We start from the raw sequence: 23336 nt of genomic DNA on the forward strand, positions 1-23336 counted from the left end.
ATTCCTCTTTCCTTGCCTCTCGCCTTAGCTCTTTACTTCTTTTTCTCTCAGTCTATAATCAGCAATGTATAATAATTTATAATAATCGGTCAGTGCTTAGTAGGTGCTCGATTAATGTTTGTTCAACTGACATTGCTTCACACAACATAAATTTAAAGGTATTTATGACAACATAAATCTAAAGGTATTTAAAATGTAGTTTTTGATTTCTTGAGGAAGAATGAGTTCGGGGTGTTCACTGTAGAAGAGGGAGTAGGTGTGTCTTGGGAGAGTGTGTATGATGGTCACTGTGTTGGTTTCCTGATACACTTCCTTTGTCTTTAGGCGTATGACATTCCACTATAAGAGAAGCAGTCTCAGTTACTTCGGAGGTGTCTGTTCTCGCACAAGGGGAGTTGGTGTGAATGAGGTAAATTTGATCAATTTTCCTAAAGTAGAGCTTTATCTTTGCATCTGACCTCTTTCTTCCCTGTGGCCTAATTTCCATCCCTCTCAGGCTTGTTTAAAATGACAATGACATAAGAATAAGGTATGAGTGATTTTCATTAGTAAGTGGAACCCAAAGTGGTCTTTGGTGTTAGAAAGGAAGTATTGCTTCATTTCATAATGATGGTTTTTCATGTTTATCAGGCAAATGCATGCCAAAGAGTGATCCAGAGATTTTTTTCACCTCTATGGATAAGTTTTTATAAACTTATTATTCCTTTCCCGATAACTTTAAGCTATCATGCTCTCCTATGCATGTTAGGTTTAACTCATTTAAATCAAAGAGTTTATGATTATATTTAATCAGTATCTTTGTTTTCTCCCTATGTAAATTTTTCATCTTTATGCCTTCTACCTATATCTCTGTAGAATTCATTGAAACAAATATTTCCTTAGTCTCATTGTTTGGATTCCAGTACCTTCATTTATATCAAGGAAATCCTTACGCCTGTTGGCAACAGCACCCAAAAAGCTGAACCAACTATATCTAAACCCTGATCGATGCCAGAATATATTATACCAGCTTATCCCAATAGCCGTCATTCAGTCGAGACCTCTCTTGGCATATTTGTAGTAAGTTGAATTCATTCTTGGTTTGGTATGAGTTGAATCAGGGCATAGCCTTTTATGGCTTGTATTTTATGTTTCCATGTGAGAGCATCACGTTCGGAGAGATGCCACATAGGAAGAGAGGCTTTCTGCTTCTTGGGCCCAGTTGCAAGGAAGAAGTGAGAAGGAGCATATGCCCTCCTTTGATGCTTGTGAGGCTCTACTTAGGGAACTGAGATGATATGTGGTGATGATTAAGAAATAATAACTAGCTTTGTGCACTCTCTCAAATGTCTCCCACACACTTTCAACTCTGAAAAACAGTATGGTCTTCCAATGGCAGTGGCACAAGTATTATCGCAGAGCCTGGCTCAAAACCTTGGAATCCAATGGGAACCTTCTAGCAGAAAGCCAAGTATGTACATTGACCTTCTTACTCGCTTTCATGTGCCATTCTGTCTGTATAATGCATGTCCAGTCAATAATAAATAAATATTTCTCATTCCTAAGTCGTGAGAGTTTAATTGTAGTATACCTGCTTCCTCTTAAAAAAGACGATCGAATGAGCAACTTAAGGTAATTCTTAATCTGTTCGGGTTGTAGGGAGTTCCCCTTTAAAATTCATAAAAATCACACCCATTTTCTCAGAAGAGGAGCAGCTCTTTCTCACATCGCAGAGTGTTGGGGTTCAAGGGAGGGGGTGGATATTCACCCTCTGGGTTCTAAGCAGGGGAGTGTAGACACTAGGTGTCAATAAAGTTCCACTGGGGGTCAATAATAGTACAACTGGACCAGGAAATAGCTTAGATCTAGTGTCAAAAAGGAGCTCCCACTCTAATTAAACTTCCCCACCTACCTCCCTCTAACTGAACTCACCCACGTGGTTCCATCAGAAAGGCTCAGGAAGAAGCCTCCCCTACAGGTAGCCCTGCCGTAAGGGCCCTTTAAGCCTGGGAACGGGTGGAAGGGGATAAGCCTCTCGTGGGCCAGCAGTGCCAAGAGGGAGTCCAAACAGGACCCCAGGCCCCACTCAGTGGGACAAATGCAGCCAGTGACTGCTGGCGTCACTCTCTTCGTTACTCAGAGGAGGGGAAGGTGGAAGCACAGGGCTGACTTCCAGGGGCGAAGTACGCAAAGCCCACAGTGGTTTTAGGAGTCCATGAAAAATCTCAGTTTCTTTAAAAATCAGGATAAAACCCAACCTGGATTATATCCTCTTTAGACCAACAAAGTAGTAAAATGCAATTTCTAATACATTTCTTGTGGCATCAGGCAAAAGTGCCGAGGACCCACAAAAGTCATAATGGGATCTTGTGGAAAGAAAGACCGAGGTATTCCCTCAAATTGTTCTCTTAAGTGGAAGTCTGCTCCCCTCTGTGAAAATACCAGATGCCAATAGTAAAGGTCTCCCTGCCCACCTCAGCTCCCGAGGAAGAAAAGGACAAAAATCTACTGTAACATTATCCTACATTTTCTACCTTTTTGACAACTATCAAATAATTGTCATTAATGCATAGTGTTATGGAAACTTGAAACAAAATATGTATCCAGGAGCTTCTCAATTCCCTTTGTGGGTGTATTAAGTTATCACTTGATGGGTATATTAAGTCTGGTGGCATTTAGCAAATATCCACAAACTTTCATTTATTAATATCTTGCTCAGAGTATTTGCTTTCCCAAGGAAACGCATAGTATATGTTAAAGGAGGTGTTTTGGGTTTCATCAGCTGGGATGGATGGCCTTAGTATCAGAAAGGAGTGGGACCAGGTTTATGACCTTGTTTGAGAACCCTGGGGGCTGGAAGAGGCCAGCGCTGGGGTCAGCTGAGAGATGTTATGGAGTTGGGTGAGGGGGTGGGGTGAGAAGCAGGGGTTCAGGACCGATGCCCGGAGTAGTTCCTTCCTAAAATGTTTTAATCCTTTGTGAATTGTTTGTTTAGGAAGATAGTTCTTTAGTTCTGAACTTTGGCTTTTAAAAAATCCATTTGGAAGTCTTTCTTTAAAAATATGTCTGTCTATGATAGAAAAGAGAATGGGAAAAAATAAATGAAAAGAACAGCCCATCGTACGATATATCAGTATGTCAGTCTCTGGCATCTAGGTTGAGTTTGTGATTGTTGTTTAATTTCAGTGACTTACACTTTTATTTTGGAATGCTCTCTTTTCCTAAACCTTTGAGTGTAGTGTTCTTCAAGTCTCTGGCCAAACCTCACTTTGAATCTAGCAAATGGAATTCTGTCCTATAAATTCCAGCGTGCTCTGTTGGGCAGGCTTCAGTGATGCCTCATGACGTGTGCAATAGAGCATCACCGCTCATCTCGTGTGAGCCCCCGAACCACTCTGGGAGACAGGCAGAGAGGCTGTTCTCCATTTTCAAGGTGGAAACACTGAGACCCAAGAAATACTAAGTCACTTGCCTGCAGGACTTGCCTTTCAGGTAGAACTTGGCCTAGAACTCAGGCTTTTCACTTCCAGACCAGGCTACTTTTCATTAAACATTGGAACTGGGAACTCAATTGAGTTTTCTGAGTTACAAAAATGAAGAGAGTGACAGTTTTATTTCTCACCAGCTGTTGTCTTAGGAAACAACCTGTACTTCTGGAAAGGATATAAAGAAATATTGATTGAATGGAAATAGATTTTGTTTGGTGAGACTTCACATTCTGTATCTACATGACATGGAATTGGGAATAAGGAATTATCTCAAGAGTTGCAATGCAAATTAAAGACGTGACTTTTGTTGTTGTTTTTCTTTTCTTCTGTTGCTTCTTGTTATTTCATTGGACTAGAATGTGACTGCACAGAATCCTGGGGTGGCTGCATCATGGAGGAAACAGGGTAAATTTTCATTATACGTGCCTTTGATATCTGCCTTTCACTGACATTGCTGCATATAATTAGATACACTGTCTCTCAGGTACTGATCTTTTAGGCTCAGCACTCAGTATAAATCCAATCATTAATTATCTGATATTTTAAAAAAGAAAGGACTGATTCACCTTATATTTTAATTTTTTATAATGTTGATAAGAGCAAAATATAGTAACAACTTCTATTTCTATTAACCTTTAAAAGAAGCCCATTATTAAATGCTTCTAAGTTTAGTAGATACATTAATTTTTTAGTGCACTTAGACTAAGAGCTGGTTGTCTGCCTGGAGCAGTCAGTGAAAGTCCATTTTGTCATCAATTTATATTTTAAGGAACTCGCAAATAGATATGTTTGCTCTAGTAAAAATTGTACTATACTGCTTATATAATCCATATAGTTTTTTTTTTAATTAAGACAGATTTATTGTGTCTAAATTAGGTATCATCTCTTGATAGACATTTGAACATTTTCTCACCTATCTCTTCTCTTCTTGTGAGGATACTTGGAGAACTAGAGTCACTGCCCCGGAGCTGCTATTGGTGTCTGTGAACCAAGGCCTGGAAACATTGCCCCCGCCCCATCCCCCAGCCCCTGCCCCTGTGGGAGCCATTGACCCAAGGCTCCCTAAGCTAGAGCCTACTCCTACTAGACGTAAGAGGTTGTCTCACCCAGCATCTCTCCTGTTTCTTCTGCACATGCCAGAGATCTGCTCAATACATTGCCTGTTTCTGGTCCTCTCCGTCTCCTGAGGAGCCCCAGTGGCCAGAGGCTCTGACCTCCTTGTACAGAGTCCCTTCTTTACGCTCCCACCAGGAGTCCTGCTCCTGGTGGAAAAGAGGAGTGTGATCATGAGGGATTGCAGAGAGAGTCAGCCATTCTACCTGCTGCTTTAGAACATGTTTCTAGAAATGTAGTTTAAACCTGAAACTGTAGACTTTCATTCTCCCCTTACTGTTCTACCATAGTTTAGTAACATTATGGCTTAAACAGCATTTTTGCGGACTACTATAGGAAGGTAACACCATTTATAATATTGCTTCTATAGGGAGGCACCTTCTGTCTTCTAAACTCCCAATTTCTAAATGGATTTTTGGACTGGCCACCCAGAGGATAGAATAAAACTATTTAAAGCTAATATATATATATATTTTCTCAAGTATACATTTCTACATAGTTCCTTTAAGAGATCACTGTCAACAATGACAAAAACTTTTCCTACTTCCATATACTACCCTCATGCATCAGGGTACAAGAAACTTTAGGATTACATCCTAGAATCCGTGGCCTGTCGCTCTCAAATCAAGTACTATAACAAATACGCCCAAGGAATCAGTGTGTATGATTCAGTTTAACTTTGACCGTGTGTATAATATCTCCCCAGGTACTGACATAGAGATAGTAATTGGATTAATTAAATCACAAAGAGGCTCATATCATATTCCTAAGTCATGAATATATTTCAGGTTGAGCCTAAAAAGCTATTATCTAATTCTAATTCAGAAGGAGCTTACCCTAATTCTGTTTTTACCGAGTGTATATGTGCTAAAAACATATATACATATATGTGTATATATATTCATGTATATACATGTATGTGTATATGTATATATATATAGTATGTGTATATATATATAGTATAATACTTCTCTTTCCTTGATTTCCTTGTTTGCCTCATTGGTGTTGCTGAAGTCCACATTATATAATCTTTAATAGATTGACCCTCACAATTCTTTCCTCCAAAGTAAAATCTAGTAGGTTCCTTTGCATCTTTTATTCAGGACAGAGGCAAAAAATGCTTGCCTTTACTGAGAGCAAACAAAAATGACCACACTTTAAAATATAGCTTAGGTGGAGAAGTTTTGTGATAAGCTTTCCAAAACTCTTCCAGGCCCAGGCACGGAAGGGCTTGGTTGCTGAGGAGGTTATAACCTGGCCCCAATATGTGGTTTTCTTTGACTATCTATTTTTACAAATTCTACCACACATACTTATTTGGCAATTTGAACATAAATGCCTTGTCATAACCTGTGTGGAATCATCTAGATCCAGAGTGAACCTGTTGTTCTAATCCAAGGGTTTTAATTTTCTTCTCTGATGCCTGCTTTTGGTAAATTATTTACATAATTGATTCTTTATTTTCTCAGGGTGTCCCATTCCCGAAAGTTCTCAAAGTGCAGCATTTTGGAATATAGAGACTTTTTACAGAGAGGGGGTGGAGCCTGTCTTTTCAACAGGCCGACAAAGGTTAGTAACTCAGAAAGTGTAATTATTTCTTTAATTTTTTTTTTTGCTTCTAAGACATTTGTTTAATGTACATAACATTCATGAAAGCACTAGCGTCTGAAATCATGTACAACTCAGATCTGCTCAGAATCCAGTCACAAATCTCTTATGGGAAAAGACTTAAACGCCATTCTTGCATTTTACTCTTTGTGAAATGTTGAAAAGTAGCTCCGTGACTTAATAAAATGAGATGCAAAAAGACATATCTTTTTACAACGGAACACTGCCAAATGTCAGATACTTGTCTTGGAAAACAGGTCTTTTTGGGGAGGAGGGGATTTGTCAATCAGATTAATATTTAGTCATAAAAGCCATTATCATGTTGAAGTCTGGTCCTGTTTAAATGAATGATAAAACTATAGTTTTGCTGCTTTGAATCTCTGATTTTTCAGTGCGAGCTGTAGCCCTCCCACTTTGTTCTGCAAACAAAGAAACAAACATTTCAAAATATATTTGAAGTTTACATGTTAGGATTTTCATCCTGCTGCTTAGAGATTGTGGTTTAGATTAAGATATATTGCTTAACCTGTTCCTCTGAGAAAAATCCATTTTCCATTGATATTCTCTCTAAGAGTATAACTAGTTTCCTGGCTTTTTTTTTTTTTTTTCCTTTTTAAGTGGTCTATTCTCCTAGACAGGAAGCATTACTAATATCAGCTAGCCAAAAAATAGCCCCAAGTATTTATGGATCTCATAAATACATTTATGTATTTATTATTTATTATATAGTCTCTTTATGTGGGTAGGTCCATGGTGTTGACTGGCATTTCATCAGGATTCATATATACATTGTCACAATCCTTATCCATAATTCCTTAACTCAAAAAGCTCTGAGAATTGCAAGTCTTTTTTATGAGTTTGCAGAAAACACGTCAGGCAGTAAAACTTATCTTGGACTGAAAACCTTTATTACCCCTCATAGTGTAAATATTCATAAGTATTACTGCAGAAATAGAAATGTTTTTGATTATAGGGTGTGCACCAGGCCCCTTAGGGCTATTACATAGAACATGGTAAATGTATCATACTTTTCTAAAATCTAGCAAAGCCAGAATTTTCAAACTCACTGGCTACAAAGCATTTGCGTAAGGGACCGTGGACCTCTAGTAGCGTATTTGGAAATGAATCGTCAACAGACAAAAAGACAGGATTGCTGCTAATTAGCAGATGGTATAGAAACTCTAACATTGCACACCTCATATTTCTTTTGAAAATACTACTTCATAAGTCAAATGTAGTCCATTTGCTGTACAAAATGTTTAATGCTCTATGAATTGAGAGAGCAGTGAAATCATGTTAACCTTCAGAAAAAAAATCAGTGACTAATGTGGATAACTGACAGAATAATTTACTCCTAGCCTCATAATTAAGTGATACCCCTGTAGTCAGGGGATGGTAGTTGGATGCCTGACATCTGTATAAAATCTCAGTGAGTCTGCAGAAAAAGAAACGGGAATTTTAAAGTGACCTTGCACCATTAAATCCAGCCGCCTGCCTTTCATGACATTGATCTCAGTGCAACAGGAAGCTGAAAACTTCGAAGTGTTCAAAGTGGGGGTAATGAGTAGTAATGATTGACATAAGCTGCTGACATTTATGAATTGGAGTATACATGACTAATTTCACCTGCCTTGCATCTCACCAGCCAATTAGAAGCATTGTGCCTGAGAGCACAACACTGAGTCCTAAGGTTTCTAGTGTGTGTGGAAGGATCCATCATTAGATTTCTGTAATTGCCTGTGAGTAGGAAGAAAATTATTCTGATAACTTGGAAACTAAATGAATATAACGATATATCCTCAATTTTAAAAGTTAGTAAATATGGATTTTTTTTAACCTACATGGCAGAATGATTTTTCTTTAAAAGCCTCTATGGATTCTAGTGGAATAGTTTGTATGTATGTATCAAAGAATTGGCTTTTTTTTCCCCAAGTGCTTTTAGTCAATGAATGTATGCATGCATAGTTTACATGTTATATTCCACATTATCTGCATGCCTCTTTTCTGCACTGTGGGACCCTTCCCACCTGCTATGTTTTCCACCTGTCGCTGGATGGAAGAAGGCTCCTAAGAGTGAGATCTAGCAGCTGGTTCCATGTGAGGACTGATAGGAAAGTGCTAGCCATGTTCCAGTCTGAGCTTCCCATTTCCATTTTCTCCTGCCTGCTGATAAAATACCACAGAGATCAGGACTGTTGATTTCACTTATTGGACTTTCCTATGGTGGAGTCTCACCCAAATATGCTGGAAAACTTTCTTGCTTTGAGTAAGAGTTTTTCCTTACTGGAAGTGGAAGGAGAATCGGGTCTTTCTCAGATGGACTCGGTGGAAGGCAACCCTTCCTTGGGGTCGCTGGAGGAGGAATCTCTCTTACCCTCTCATATTCCTGTCTCTGAGCATTTGGGTTGGAATGTGCTGTTCCAGTCTTCATCCAAGAATGATGGGCATGCATAGGGAGATCTTGCCCCAGCTAAGGGAAAACAGAAATATTTCTCATAAACACTCAACTGCCTCCACAATTGGTTGCAATATAGTTTGTCTGGCAAGCAAGTTCATAGCACTAGTAGAGTGGATTATTCTAGAAATCTGACTCTTCCATTGCTCCAGAAATGACTGAGAGATTTCTATACATCCGTGCATATGTCTGCACGTTTATTTAATATGCTTTAGACAGTGCAGATTTCTTTTCAATGCGAATGATGGGCATGGATTTCCAGCAGGACCTTTTCTACGCTTATTTGCATTTCCTTGATTGTATTTGTTACATTTGGCTGTGACTGAAACATTTTTATCTTTTTGACAGTTTTTGTGTTTTCTCAGCTGCCTGAAGATAAGTCAGTAAATTAGATATCTGTGAGTCTTAGCATTGCATCTTAGCTCCATTAGCAAATATGATAAATAATCTATTCCTTTTGACAGCTTATTTCCATTAATAAGTAATTCTAATGGTAGAGGTCATCTCTGGAGCCCACCTCCAGAGAATCCTCCAAGAAATAGTACCCCATTTGGAATATGGTTTTTAGAAGTGTTATTAATAAGTGAACAGTGTTACCCACAAAGACATCATTTGTAAGATGCCATTAACAACAGATCACAGAAGAATTTCACATGGTAGCGGATTATAGGACCATGTATGTGGCCCTATTGGTGTGTTGATTTTCTGTGATAAATTAAAACGTTTTTCCTTTCTCTTCCTAATCTCTTTTAGCTATTTGAGCCCACAGAATGTGGAAATGGATACGTGGAGGCTGGAGAGGAATGTGACTGTGGTTTACACGTGGTAGGTATAAGAGATCTTTCCTACCTTCAACACGGCTCCTCCCCAGAGCAAACAAGAATAGTGAGAAGCCTACAGGGTCCTTCTCTGTGGTCTTACTGCCTTTCTTTCTCATCTCTCTCATCAATGCTTAATCTCAGCTCAGACATGTTAGAATTAATCATGTCCTTATGGCCTTGTTTGAAAAAAACCTAATGGGTTCTTCTAATCAAATCTCCTACCTCTTAAAAATTCATAGCTCATATTCATCCCATTCAAATTTTACCAAATCATGAAATAGTCTTTCCATGGTATGTATTATTTTTGTCTTTATAAAACTAGTTAGAGTCTTGGGGCCCCTGCCTGGCTCGGTCAGTAGAGCACGTGACTCTTGATCTTGGGATTGTGAGTTCAAGCCCCATGTTGGGTGTAGAGATTACTTAAAAATAAAATATTTTTAAAAATCCGAAACTAGATAAGAGTCTTAAGAATGTATTGGAACTAACTGAAGGTGAGCAGCTTGCTAAGAAATAAGCTTACTTTTTGGTAGAGAAACCCTCTCACAGAAGATCATACTTTGCTGGAAAATATGGCAGGAAGGAATTTTATCATTGTTTAAAGTGATTATTTACTGAAATATTTGCTTGTTATTGTATAAGTCTCCTCGTGTGGATTATAAGTCACATGTGGAGAGAGGGTTGAATGACCAGCCTATAAGCTTTCTCACTTACTCACGTGAAGTGTTTCCTCTAGGAATGCTACGGATTGTGCTGTAAGAAATGCTCTCTCTCCAACGGGGCCCACTGCAGCGATGGGCCGTGCTGTAACAATACCTCATGTCTCGTGAGTCAACTGACACTTTCGCCTTCCTTTTCATCGACATGTTAGCTACATCTCTCAATGCGAAAACAGTATTTGTAGAGCTTGCCACACATTTGTTGATTAACCATGTGCCTCGCAATTTTGTAGAATCAACAAAGCTACCTAAATTCTGTGGGTCAAAGCATTTACCTTTACTATGATGCACTATCAACTATCCTATCTTTCAATGCCTCCTTAAGAAAATATACGTATACTCCTTCCAAAATAAACATTGAGAGTTGTCCTGCTAATGCAGATGAGAACCACATTAAATGGTTGAATAGAAGAGGGACAATTTCTGTGGTCTTTTTAATAATATGACCTACTTATAATATTTTTCTTTAAATTTATTACTATGTATATGTACATTTATTTTGGACCATGAACCTAAAACCTAGTGCTCACATTTTTTATGCTTGGGTTTAAAATCCCCTATAGAGGCAAGAAAGCTGGATAAAGAGGTAATCTATGTGTGTATATTTATATGTGTATATATACAGCTTATGTGTGTATGGACACAGTTCATTTCCCTCTGTAGAATCTCCAGTCAATTTTTGAAAAGTCATTTTTTAAATCTTCCTTTTTCTCATTTACTAAACCTCTAATATTCCTTATAACCATAAGGTTACATGATTTTATTATTTTATTCAATACAAAGAGGTATTAAGCATTATGGTATTTTAAGATACTAGCTTAGTTGCCTTATGTTCCCCACCAGATTATAAATTGCTTGACATCAGTGGTCTTTTTCCTTCATCTTTTACCCACCCCCTCAGTGTGATTGGTGTCACTGAAAGGAGTTCATATGAATTCACTGAAATTTGATTGTATATATTTAGCTAAAGCAAGATTAAGATCCAAGCTAATAGGTTCAATTAGTGAAGGTTGGGTGTGTATATTCAATCTTCAGAGAGATCTTAAATGTTTATATTTTAGTGATTTGCTCTTTTGTTTTAAACCATACTACTCTGTCTTCTTTACATAATTGCCATTACCTTGTTTTCCAAAAGTAATACTCTGAAACCGTGGGTTTTGAAATCTGAACATTTAATGCCTTGGTTAATGATTCATATTTACTACAGAGAGTGGTATCTGGGCATTGTCTCTATTCTGCAACTATCTTGCTAATTCATAAAGAGTTTGGTAATGGTTATGAGAGAGTGCCTGAATTATTGGTGAATATAACAATGCTAGCTATTTGAAATACTAATTAACACTAGCTCCTAATATTGAATTTTGATTTGCAGTTTCAGCCACGAGGGTATGAATGTCGGGATGCTGTGAATGCATGTGATATTACTGAATATTGTACTGGAGACTCTGGCCAGGTATGACAAACTGAGTTTTTAAATAATACATTTTACTTGCAAATATTGTACACAGTGGAAAGCTTTCAATTGGGCTACATGTGTGAATATGATTTGGTTTCTTTGTTTTTTGTTTTGTTTTACTTTGTTTTCCAGTAATTTCTAGATCTCCACTATGCCTTTATTTTAGGAACATTTATTGTGTTTCCTGGACCTAGATCTCTTTTTTCTTCCAAATTTCCCCTTCCTAATTAGTTCCCTTTATATGGTTTCTACCCAGCAAACTGATTTTTCTTTCCGTCCCCACATCTAAAATAGTATATTCACACTGATGAAGAATTAATGTACTGTTTGCAAACATTTTTAAGCCACCAAGTCCTTTCTTCTAAGAAAAAATTGATAGGATGCCCACCATAGCAGAGAACAAGGAACATTGCTCTGATTGAAGAGGGATCGGGAGCAGGTGTCCACATCTCTCGGTTCTGTCTCCAACTCTCCCCCACTTACATTGTCCTAGCATCATGCCCCATATGCTTTGGTGTGGTCTTCTTCACATTAAAAATTACTATAACATAATTAATGCTGCCTACTAGGATTCCTTTTTTATACAATTTTTATGTTTTAAAAATTTATATCACATTATTTTAAGTCTTCATTTTTCATTCAAATGGGCATTTGTTGAGCACCTGCTGTGTGCCAAGCACTGCTATAAATATTGGGATATGGTAGGGAACGAGATAGGCAAGTCCTTGCAATTACGGAACTTACATTCTGCAGGTGGAGAAATAAGTCAACAAAAACCGGTGGTGCTAAGTGCTAAGTGTAATGTAAGGTGATGTGGGATATGGGGTGGGGGGCTTTAGGTGGGGTGCTCAGGTGTATTTTCCTGGAGGAGTTGGCATTTAAGTAGAAAAGCACAGAAGGAGCTAGTCAGAAAACAGCGAGTTAGGAAGCTTGGCTTCTTCAAGAAATGGAATGAAAGCGGGGATTACTGGAGAGTAGTGGGAAAAAATCAAGAGGAAGTCAGGAATCAAGGCAGTTAGGGAATAGGTAAGAATTTTGGATTTCATTCTACTTTTATTTTTTCTCTGACATGACTTCAAAAACATGTTCCTGTACTATTACTCAGTTTTTATAAATACCCTTTTTACAATTGCACGAGAATCCGTCATGTGGATTCATCAGTTGACTAGTGACTTGTTATCCAGTGGTGGATATTTAGGTTGTTGGCGGTTTTTCATTATTGTAATTAATATGGCAGTGAACATCTTTTCTTTATGCATATTTCTCGTTCAGGATTCGCTCCTTAGGATAAATTGCCCAGAAATAATGGAGTTATCTGTTGCCAGGTATTATGGTTTCTAAGGGACTCCCCATAAACAGAGTACAGTTGGCGGTCAAAATACTATTTTTCGTATTGAATATGGCCAAGTTGGAAGCCATAACTTAGTGTGAGAACTAAATGAGCTCTTTATAGATCCTAGATTCAGGTTGTAGGAACAGGTTATTGACAAAGTGGGTCTGGAGCGACTTCTCCTTGCAGAGATGGGCCGTTGTCTTGTATGTGTTGGAGGAGCAGCGAGAGTAGTATGATTTATGTGAGTAGGCAAGAGAAGAATGGCAGAACGGAGCCAAAGGGCCAGTAATTCTTCCCAGGTTTGTCAGTCATTCGGTCACTCTACCTGCCTCAGGGGGAATGGAGTGTGGCAGCAGAATAGCTGGAGGTACCCTGAGTTCCCTTCACTGGGAAAAAACAAGAGGGGAGGGAGACAAAGGTTTCTAACTAACCTTTTTGGAAGCTCTTGATGTGTATTTTCTGAGATGCAATTCAAAGGGACCCTTTTAAGGATGTGATACAGTGAAATATGTTCAGGCTATTCTTTATTGATTTTTATGCATATCTGTTTCTTCTATTTATATATGTAAATGGGTTTCTTTGCAATTTTCCTAGAATATAGTAAAAGGAGTGTTAGAATTGTGGGTTTTGTGTTTTATGCCAAGTTTTATGTTTTGTGACAATCCTGGTATACTGTTTCACTGAGTTATATTTTTAGTTTTGTAGAATACTACTATTCTTATACCCATCATATATGGTTTTGGTTCTGTGTTTCAGCTCTTTTCGAAGTACAGTATTTTCATTTCAGCCTTTAATTCCTGAATTGCCATAGAATTTACTGGAAATAAGGCTTTTATAATGAGGGCTCTATGTTCAACTTAATATTCCAGTGTCTAAATTTTTAAAACATTCTTTTTTTTAAGATTTTATTTATTTATTTGAGACAGAGGGAGTGGGAGTGAGCAAGAGCAAGCAGCGGGGTGGGGGCGAGGGAAAGGGACAAGCAGACTCTGCACTGAGCGTGGAGCCTGATGCGGGGCTCGATCTCAGGGTCCTGAGACCATGACCTGAGCCAAAATCAAGAGTCGGACGCTTAACTGACTGAACCACCCAGGTGCCCTAAAACGTTCCTTTTGCCTCATGTATGTATGTAAGGTGAAAATTGCGCTGTTAAATTAATTTCTAAGTGGCATATTAGAATAGCATGTTCTTTTAGCAATAATTTCCTTATATGACCAGAATGTGCCTGAAATAGATAATCGGAGTAGAGGGAGTTAGGATCCCCCAGAATTCTTCTGCTTTGTAACAGGCAGTGAGCCTTGAATTTAATTGATACTAATTATGATTAGGAAAAAGGGGATCTCAGAGAATCTCTGCGTCTCTGAGAATCAGCATCATTGGCAACATTATGACTGTATGCCTCGTATCTCAGTCTTTGCTTAATTTTGATCTTAGCCTTTACTGATGCCTTTGAGCTACTTTTTAAATTCACAGTTTATCACAGAATAAACAATACTTGTGCAACTGAGAGAAATCCTTGGCAAACGATACTGGATGATATAATAAAGGTATTTTTGAAAAATGTAGGAAATGTATCTTGTTGGCACTATAAAAGATGCCATCTATATGGGTGGTATAACACAATTAAAAATAAGCACATTTAAATGCTACTGCACTGTTGAAGGCTGCCTTCTGTGAACTTTCCTGCACAGCCTGAAACTGGGGGCTGGGAGGGCATTTAGAGACCGAATCTAGAGCTCTACTCACAGGTAGAATAAAGCACACAGATTTATGGTTCTTCTGTTTCAGTATATGTGCTGCCGAAGCGAGCAGTATGGTTCTTCTGTTTTAAATGTCCCCAGAGAATGTAAGACGTTCCATAATTCCCCATGTTAAACATTTCAGTGATAAGCAACTTGCTTTTATTAGCCTAAACTAAAAATAAATTGATTAGAAATCTTGCATGTAGGGCGCCTGGGTGGCTCAGTCGTTAAGCGTCTGCCTTCGGCTCAGGCCATGATCCCAGGGTGCTGGGATCGAGCCCCGCATCGGGCTCCCTGCTCTGCGGGAAGCCTGCTTCTCCCTCTCCCACTCCCCCTGCTTGTGTTCCCTCTCTCACTGTCTCTCTCTCTGTTGAAAAATAAATAAAATCTTTAAAAAATAAAAAAAAAAGAGAAATCTTGCATGTAGCTGTAACAGTTTATAATCAGGGCTTTTTTTTTTTTAATTAGTAAAGAGTTCTACAAAAAATTTTTTTATTGAAACATCACAAAAGTCAACTGTGATAAATTAATTTTAGACCCTGATATACCTATTCTAGTACCAACATTTCTTTTGCATTTTTGTTCGATGTGATTGTATTCATCTCGGAGTAAGTGAATAATTACTGTTAGTTGATTAATAAGATACTGATTGCATCTGGACTGGATTTGGGTGGATGAAGGAGCCCACGAGGATCTGTTTCTATGCTACTGGCCCAAGTAGGCCAGGTTTTGGTGCTGATAATTTATGTCCTTTGAGTGGTCACCATCCGATTGATTGAAAAGCTATAGTGAATGAAGGCTTATATGAAAGTTAGTTATTCTTTAGAAAGATGTAGAACCAAAGCATTTTATCTCAAAGTGTTCCTTTTAAGTTAGTGCTTCTTAGCAATTGCGAATTCTAAATTAGTTCTATTACCTTTCTGTAGTGAACTTGATAAACAGCTTGAGATGTGCAGAACAGAGTAACTTTTTAAAAAAAGATTTTATTTATTTATTTGAGAGAGAGCACAAATGAGGCGGGGGAGGGTCAGAGGGAGAAGGAGAAGCAGACTTCCTGCTGAGCAGGGAGTCTGATGCGGGGGCTCCATCCCAGGACCCTGAGATCATGACCTGAGCCGAAGGCAGATGCTTAACCAACTGAGCCACCCAGGCGCCCCAGAACAGAGTAACTTAATTGTGTCTGCATGGGTCATTCATTTATTTATCCAGTTAGCCAATAGTAATTGAGCACTTACTCAATAATAATTGAGCCCGGTTTTGTTCCAGCTGCGAGGGTGGCAGCAGGGAACCACGCATACAACCCCTGCGTGTGTGGGATGGGGGCAATAGACAAACAAATAAGTAACGTATATGAATATGAGGTGATAAGTTCTACGGGGAAGGAAAACACCAGGAAATGGGGAACGGAGAATGCCAACATGGGAGGTCTTACAGTTTTTGAGAGCAAACCGTGCAGAAACCTGGGGGAAGATCGAAGGAAGGGCAAGGGCAAAGCCATGGGGTGAGAAGCATGCCTGGCACGTTGGCAGAGAGTCAGCTCAGGCATGGCAGAGCAGGGATGAGGTCAGAGAGAGGATGGAGTTGGGGGGACAGCAAAGTGTGGATTGTGTTGAACTTTGACGTCCATTGAGTATGTTGGGAAGCCATCGAGCAGAGGAGCAACACGATGGGATTTATGTGTTTAGAAGGACACTCCAGTAGCTGAATGGGGATGGAAGCAGGGCAATCAGTTGGAGGCTGCTGCATAATTCAGGTGAGGGATGATGGCGGATTGGACTGGGGGTTGGCAGTGGAGATGGAGAAAAGTGGTCAGATTGTGATTCTAGTTTGAAGGTAGGCCTAGTAGGATTGGTTGACAGACTGGAAGGAGGATGTGAGAGAAGGAGAGACAGAGGATAACTTCATGGTTTGGGACCTGACCAATGGGAAAAGCAGAACAGTCCTTTACTGAGAAGGCGAAGACCGTTTCTTACTCACTTGCTTTCCCTGTATATTGCTTTTTCTTTGCATATTTGCTTTGAACACTGTACTAGAGCCTTTGACTTGAACCGTTTTCAGCTCTCTCAAATGTGGCAAATAAAATGCATAGAGAGTAAAAGTTTTTTTGTTTTTTTTTTAAGATTTTATTTATTTATCTGAGAGAGAGAATGGGAGACAGAGAGCATGAGAGGGGAAGGGTCAGAGGGAGAAGCAGACCCCCCACTGAGCCAGGGAGCCCGATGTGGAACTCGATCCCGGGACTCCAGAATCATGACCCGAGCCGAAGGCAGTTGCTTAACCAACTGAGCCACCCAGGCGCCCCGAGAGTAAAAGTTTTAGTTCATTCAGAGTAACTTTTTGGGGAAATGAAGGGTACTTTTAAACAATGACTTGATAAACAGACCTGGAAAAAGAAATAACCATCCCATCACAATTGTTCTAGTAGCACGTCTGTAGTTGGAGAGGTCAGGGACATAATGGAGATGCAGCACTCACATTGAGTTGAGAGACTATTTCTTCTTTTTCAATAATGTGGCCTAGAGGTGAGTGTCAGGGGTGTCGAATGCAGATTTGACACTTCCCAGGGCTGAGAAAGGTCCTGTGAGTTAGTTCCCAAATGTGTCCACTCCTACATAACAAGCTGATTCATGCCCTTCGTTGTCCGTTTTAATTCCTTCTACTTTTGACTCTGTAAGCAAGTGAATGTAAGTTCCTACTTTAGTCCACCTCATGGAAAATGGAGAAGTAAAAAGTACTCACTGCATGGATGAATTTATTATTTTTACCAATAATAGAAGAAGTAGTTTGGATAACCTACTTAAGGGGTTACTCATGTTTTTCTAGACATTCCCAATTATATATTCACCATGCTTGCTTTTTTTTTTTGCATATTTATATGTTATACACATAAGGTGAAGGTACTTATGTTGAACATTAATGAAAAACATTGTATTTTTCAGTGCCCACCAAACCTTCATAAACAAGATGGATATGCATGCAATCAAAATCAGGTATGCTGGGCTATAAGTTTTCAATCTAATTTTAAAAGGACTAGTTTGTGAGGTTTCTTTTTTTTTTTCCTTTCCGATGAATATATCTTCAAAGGGAAATCGCAACTCAAAGAACCATACATTATTGCAATGGACTTCTAATTCCATGTTGCTTCATGGCATATTAAATACTAAATCTAGTATGATATTTAACTCTGGTGACAAATTGTCCAGATTGAGGGCAAAGAAAAAATATAATGACTAAAGAATTAGGAATCTAATTTACTGAGTTGTGACCATCTTTCAATAACATCAGCCTCTAATGGGAAAATATGACTGTTATAATGTGCTATCGTATGTGATGATGTGGGTTTTGTCTTTTCTGAAGCCATGTTATAATGTAACATTCATACCCCAAAGAAGCTAAAAATCATTTTGGAATCGCCCAAGGAAGTGTACCAACGTTTGTTTTCCATAAAATTTAAAATTTCAGGGGATTAGTTTTGACTTAAAGAGCTGTACTCTGAGGTCTGTTCTGAGTTTCAGAATTTAACTGTCTGTTGTGCTTCCCTTAAGATGTTTGTGATTTTTATTTTCACTGTGAAAATATTAGGGTATGGAGTGAAAAAACAAATCAACTAATCCAAATAACAACAAAAGGAGACCTTGCAGTGCAGATCTGGGGACAAGGGAACTGGCTGCATGGGCCTCCTAACGTTTGTCCCTGTCCCCAGGGCCGCTGTTACAATGGGGAGTGCAAGACCCGGGACAACCAATGTCAGCACGTGTGGGGGCCAAGTAAGTCGCGTTTTCCTGCTTGGTGATTGCACATGGTTTCTCTGGGTATTATCCTGCTCTGCCAGTGTCGCTGAAGACATGGATAGCTTGGAGTGATGTTTTTATTTTATTGTATTTTTTTAAGATTTATTTATTTATTTTAGAGAGAGAGAAAGTGGGGAGGGGCAGAGAGAGAGGGAGAGAGGGTCTCAAGCAGACTCCATGCTGAGCAGGGAGCCCCATGCGGGACTCAATCCCATGACCCCGAGATCACAACTTGAGCCGAAACCAAGAGTTGGATGCTAACTGACTGCATCACCCAGGCGCCCCTGAAGTGATGGTTTTTAAAAAAAATCCAGAAAAGGGTGAGAATAAAGAGAACTGTGAATCTCAGTCACAAAAACCACAGAAAAGAGCTGTTGAAGCTGGGGACTTGTCATCAGAACCAAGCCGTGTCACACAGTGATGGGGCTGTCAGAGAGGGGATGTCACATGCACCTACAAGGATTGGGTTCAGTGTGGCTGTCACATTATTATCTAGCCACTTGTGTGAATCACTCTCATTCTCTACCTTGGGTTTAACCACTATCCCTCAGGTTAGCCTTTTGTTCCTTTACCTCAGGGAAGTACCAGACTTACTTTTAAAAATTCTGTAGTTTTATCATCTCAATTTGAAAGGAAGAAATGCAGGTCCTTCCTGAGGTGCAGACCCAGAGATTTGGGAACATGGTCCTGGCTCTCAGTACAGTCCCTAAATGTTTTTTTTTTTAAAGATTTTAAGATTTTTAAAAAAATTTATTTGAGAGAGAGAGCAAGTGAGCATGAGCAGGGGTGAGGGGAAGGGAGAAGCAGACTCTGCTGAGCAGGGAGCCTTGATGACAAGGGGCTCAATCCCAGGACCCCGGGATCATGACCTGAGCTGAAGGCAGATGCTTAACTGACTGAGCCACCCAGGCGCCCCAATGCACTTACTCTCTTCCTGACGTTTACAGTGCCTGTCCTTTTAATCTTCAGTTCATGGGGTCCAGACCACAGCAGAGAGAAATGGGTCTGTCTTGCTGGCTGAGACTGGGTCGCCGGAGAAAAGAAAAGCACACGAGATAACAGAGCGCCTGCAGGAGTGATTTCAGTGTTTGGCAAATATCATGTAACTGAAAGATTTACTGTCAGTGCTTCAGTTTTGAAAGAGGAAAGATAATAGAGGCATATTTGTCTTTTAAAAGGTTTAAATACCAAAACCCAAGTGTCGACATAAAATCTTAATTGCCTAAGATTTTATAGTATCTTTTAATACTTGTGTAAAACAGGCCTAAGAATCTTTCTTCGTTTTCTAAGTGTCACTTCCCTAATTCCTGCTGATGACCCTTCCTCCCTCCCTCCCTCTCTCCCTCAAACCCACCAACAAGAATTGAAATCAGTTTGTTTCTCAAGTTAAAAACAGCAGCGTGTGGGAGCTGTCTTGGAGTAGCTTGCAAGAGCCAAGTGTGAGGTTTTGAGGAATTTCAGAAGCCTGTTGCCATCACATTGATAGCTTGAAATTAGCCATGTGTTACACCATGGAAATTGACACGATGGTATTTACACCATGGAAATTGGCAAATGCTAAGAGTGGGGATTTTTTTCTTTTTTTCTTTTTCTGGAGAACCAGTAGTTAAACATTTACAATTGGTGCTGCTGGTTGTGCATAACAAAGACAGCTAAAACACATTGTCTTCCTGTGCTCTTCTCCAAAAGAGGCTTCCGGGTCTGACAAGTTCTGTTACGAAAAGCTAAACACAGAAGGCTCGGAGAAGGGAAACTGCGGGAGGGACAGAGACCGATGGATCCAGTGCAGCAAACAGTGAGTGGTCAGCTTTGGGGGCACGATGAGTGATTTGGAAGCCCTGATTCAAATGTAAATTGAGCACGAAATAAATGTTACTGATTTTTAATAAATACTCAACTATTTAAAATTTTACAGTATGTATTTCAAAAAATACGTTAGTATATCTAGAAGCAAATTGCTGTGGACCAAGCTGTTAACTGTGGTATAGACTCACAACATTTCTGTAAACTTCAGAACATGTCTCATATGTTGTATTTTACTTGATGCTTATTTTGAAAAGACACGTTGCTAAGGTATTATAAAGTGCTATTAGGTCTTAATTTTCTACTTTTGCTGGAACATATGGCCTATGAATGTCCTACTATACACAGAACTCTACAAGCAAAATATGTAGACTGTATATATTTGGGGGACAATTCAAAATGAAGTAATATATATTTTTGATTTTTCCGTGAGTGCAATACCATTTGATTTAATTAAACATCTAATGTCCTTATCAGATTTTTTCCCCCTTCTATAAAGCATCTAGTTAGTGCATTCCGGAGGCATCTTTACTCAGGAAATGACATATTTTCAGAGTACATTGGTAATATTTTCCCTGGATTAGTCGAGGAACATTAAAATTGTGATTTAATAGTTTATTAAGGTTAACTCAATGACATGGATTTATGAGACCATCAAGTTATGGGCCAAATTTCCTTCATTACCCTTCCATAACAACGAGGATTCTCACAATTCTGAAGCAGAGCAAGGATTTAAAGAAGTTTCATTTTTCTAGTTAATGATCTCTCTGTTGTGTTTCATGAAACTTTGCTTTTGCATGAAGCCTTTGATGGTGGATGAGGCTGACGAGGCAACAAATCTTTGACCATAGTTTCTTTAAAATTAAACCAAAATAATAGAATAGAACTTCCTACCTCATGTCTCACGAGTGAGGCACAGATGTTCCAAAATATTGATCCTCTTTCTGAGGTAACAGAGACCTGAAGGAAGTGGGGCCTAAAGTATTAAAAATCCATGTGGTTGGACACCTGGATTTCATTAGCTTCATTCATTAGCTTAATGTCCTAGACAAACCTGATCATTTCTCTGTGTCTTTGTCCCTTCAAAAAGTTTGGGAGGCATTGGATTGGATCATTGTATAAAAGATAGCTTTTGACTATCTAGTAACAGAATATCCAACCACCACTGAGTTAAAGAAAATTAATGCGTGTTTTCTGAAATGTTCAAATATTGGGAGATGCAACATATAAGCAGAAACGTGAATAATACACAAATATACAGCTTGCCAAATAATTATTACATGACCTCCTATGTCACCCCCTACCTGAATCAAGAAACAGAACTCGCAGCATCCCAGAAAATGTATCCTTCCCCACAAGGTGCCCTCATCTTGCTCCTGGAGGTACTATCATCCTGACTTTTGTGACAATTACTTTCTTGCCTTTTAGAGTTTGGCTGCCTCGGTTTTCCTCCCTAAACAATACATTTTGCCTAAAAGTTTGGTATAGCATTTGGGAATCATACTTCATGTATTATTTTGTATTTTGCCTCTTAAGTTCAGCATTTTAAGCATCTTGCATGGTGTGTGTCACTCTTCATATTTATTGTTCATTGGTTTTACTATTTATCATTTGTATTCATGCTCACATACCATGATGTAGCTCTCCACTCTGCGTTAATGGTCATTTAGGTTGTTTCCATGTGTTGGCTGTTAGGAACGACGGGGCCATGGGTATTCTTGTACATGTAACTTAGTGCACATTCGTGGACACTCTTCTAAGTCCTATACCTAGAAGAAAAATGGCTAGGTCAGAGGGTATGTGTATTTTCAGTGCCACCAGATGATGTCACGATTTTCTAAAATGGGTGTGCCAGCAAACTCAACCACCAATAATATGCATATGAGAATTTTGTGGAATCACATACTGAACCAGCACTTGGTATTATCAGACTTTTTACTTTTCTCCATTCTGGTGGGTATAAACTGCTATATTATTGTGGTTTTGATTTGCATTTCCTTGATTACCAGTGGAACTTAGTACATTTTCATGCATTTATTGGACATGGATCTCTCTCTCTCTTTTTTTTTTTGTTGTGCCATTTCAATTCCTTGACCTTTTTTAAGGGGGAGCTCATTGTTTACTTAACAGAGAGGATGGAGATAGCTGCTTTCATGGGGGCTGAGTCATTTAACAGTGTGACTAAGGACCCAGATGATTTCTCCCCTGTGCTCTGGAATGCTTAGCATGATGAGTGTGTATCCTGCTGCTGGGGAGCTCGCTATGGCAAGGTGGATGCCAAGGCCGCACATGCAAAGGCAGGCAGTGTGGGAGTCGGAACAAAAGGTTTTCTCCCGTCAGCCTCTAACCTCTTGTCCAGAAAGTAACATTCTCCCCAGCAACTTCCTAGCTGGCTTTTCCTCACATCTCAACATCCAGCGGCCACTTTGAGCTCTAGTGTCCTTTGAGGCAGGACAGTGGGATGGCTAGGAAAGTGGTTATAGGGGTCCGGGGGTGCCACGACTGGCTTCGACCAGTCATGATCAGTCCCTCGGGGCTGGGTATGTTGCTACCCAGACAAACTGTGATCCTGTTAGCAAGGAAGGATGGGGGTCATAGCCAACCAACAATATCTGAACACACGTTTTTATTTAGGAGGAGAGAAAATATTTTCAATTTTTGAATATATGTGGACTGAATAGTTTTGATTATGTTGAGCTTGATTCCTCCTGTCCTGTTCTGTTTCTGTTTTTATTTAACATGCTCAGTGATGTGTTCTGTGGGTTTTTACTCTGTACCAATCTTACTCGAGCTCCACGTATTGGTCAACTCCAGGGTGAGATCATCCCAACTTCCTTCTATCATCAAGGCCGAGTGATTGACTGCAGGTAATATATTAAATGTTTGAAAACCTAATGAATCACGAGAACTACAAATTCAGAAAAATCAAGCGAAATTTTTCTATTTCTCACAAGAGGAATGTTGACTTTGATTTTATGATCTCCTTTCATGTTTAGAGTTATTTTAAAAAAACAAAGTTGTATATTTATTT

The 23336-nt window shown here is 39.2% G+C and overlaps 1 protein-coding gene across 1 annotated transcript in view; it reads left to right on the forward strand.

The window, feature by feature from the left end:
- ADAM23 (ADAM metallopeptidase domain 23) overlaps positions 1-23336 on the forward strand; it is a 160975-nt gene that overhangs the window by 125892 nt on the left and 11747 nt on the right. Inside the window, exons 12-22 of the mRNA XM_064586977.1 lie at positions 325-409; positions 1360-1450; positions 3824-3872; positions 6050-6149; positions 9397-9468; positions 10198-10287; positions 11553-11633; positions 17651-17701; positions 18415-18478; positions 20192-20297; positions 23053-23172. Coding sequence (XP_064443047.1) covers positions 325-409; positions 1360-1450; positions 3824-3872; positions 6050-6149; positions 9397-9468; positions 10198-10287; positions 11553-11633; positions 17651-17701; positions 18415-18478; positions 20192-20297; positions 23053-23172 — 909 coding nt within the window. The remainder of the gene's footprint in view (positions 1-324; positions 410-1359; positions 1451-3823; positions 3873-6049; positions 6150-9396; positions 9469-10197; positions 10288-11552; positions 11634-17650; positions 17702-18414; positions 18479-20191; positions 20298-23052; positions 23173-23336) is intronic.

This window comes from Mirounga angustirostris, unplaced genomic scaffold (assembly GCF_029215605.1).
Source record: "Mirounga angustirostris isolate CCGP_5_RB_7025 unplaced genomic scaffold, mMirAng1.0.hap1 SCAF_3, whole genome shotgun sequence".
Lineage (NCBI taxonomy): Eukaryota > Metazoa > Chordata > Mammalia > Carnivora > Phocidae > Mirounga > Mirounga angustirostris.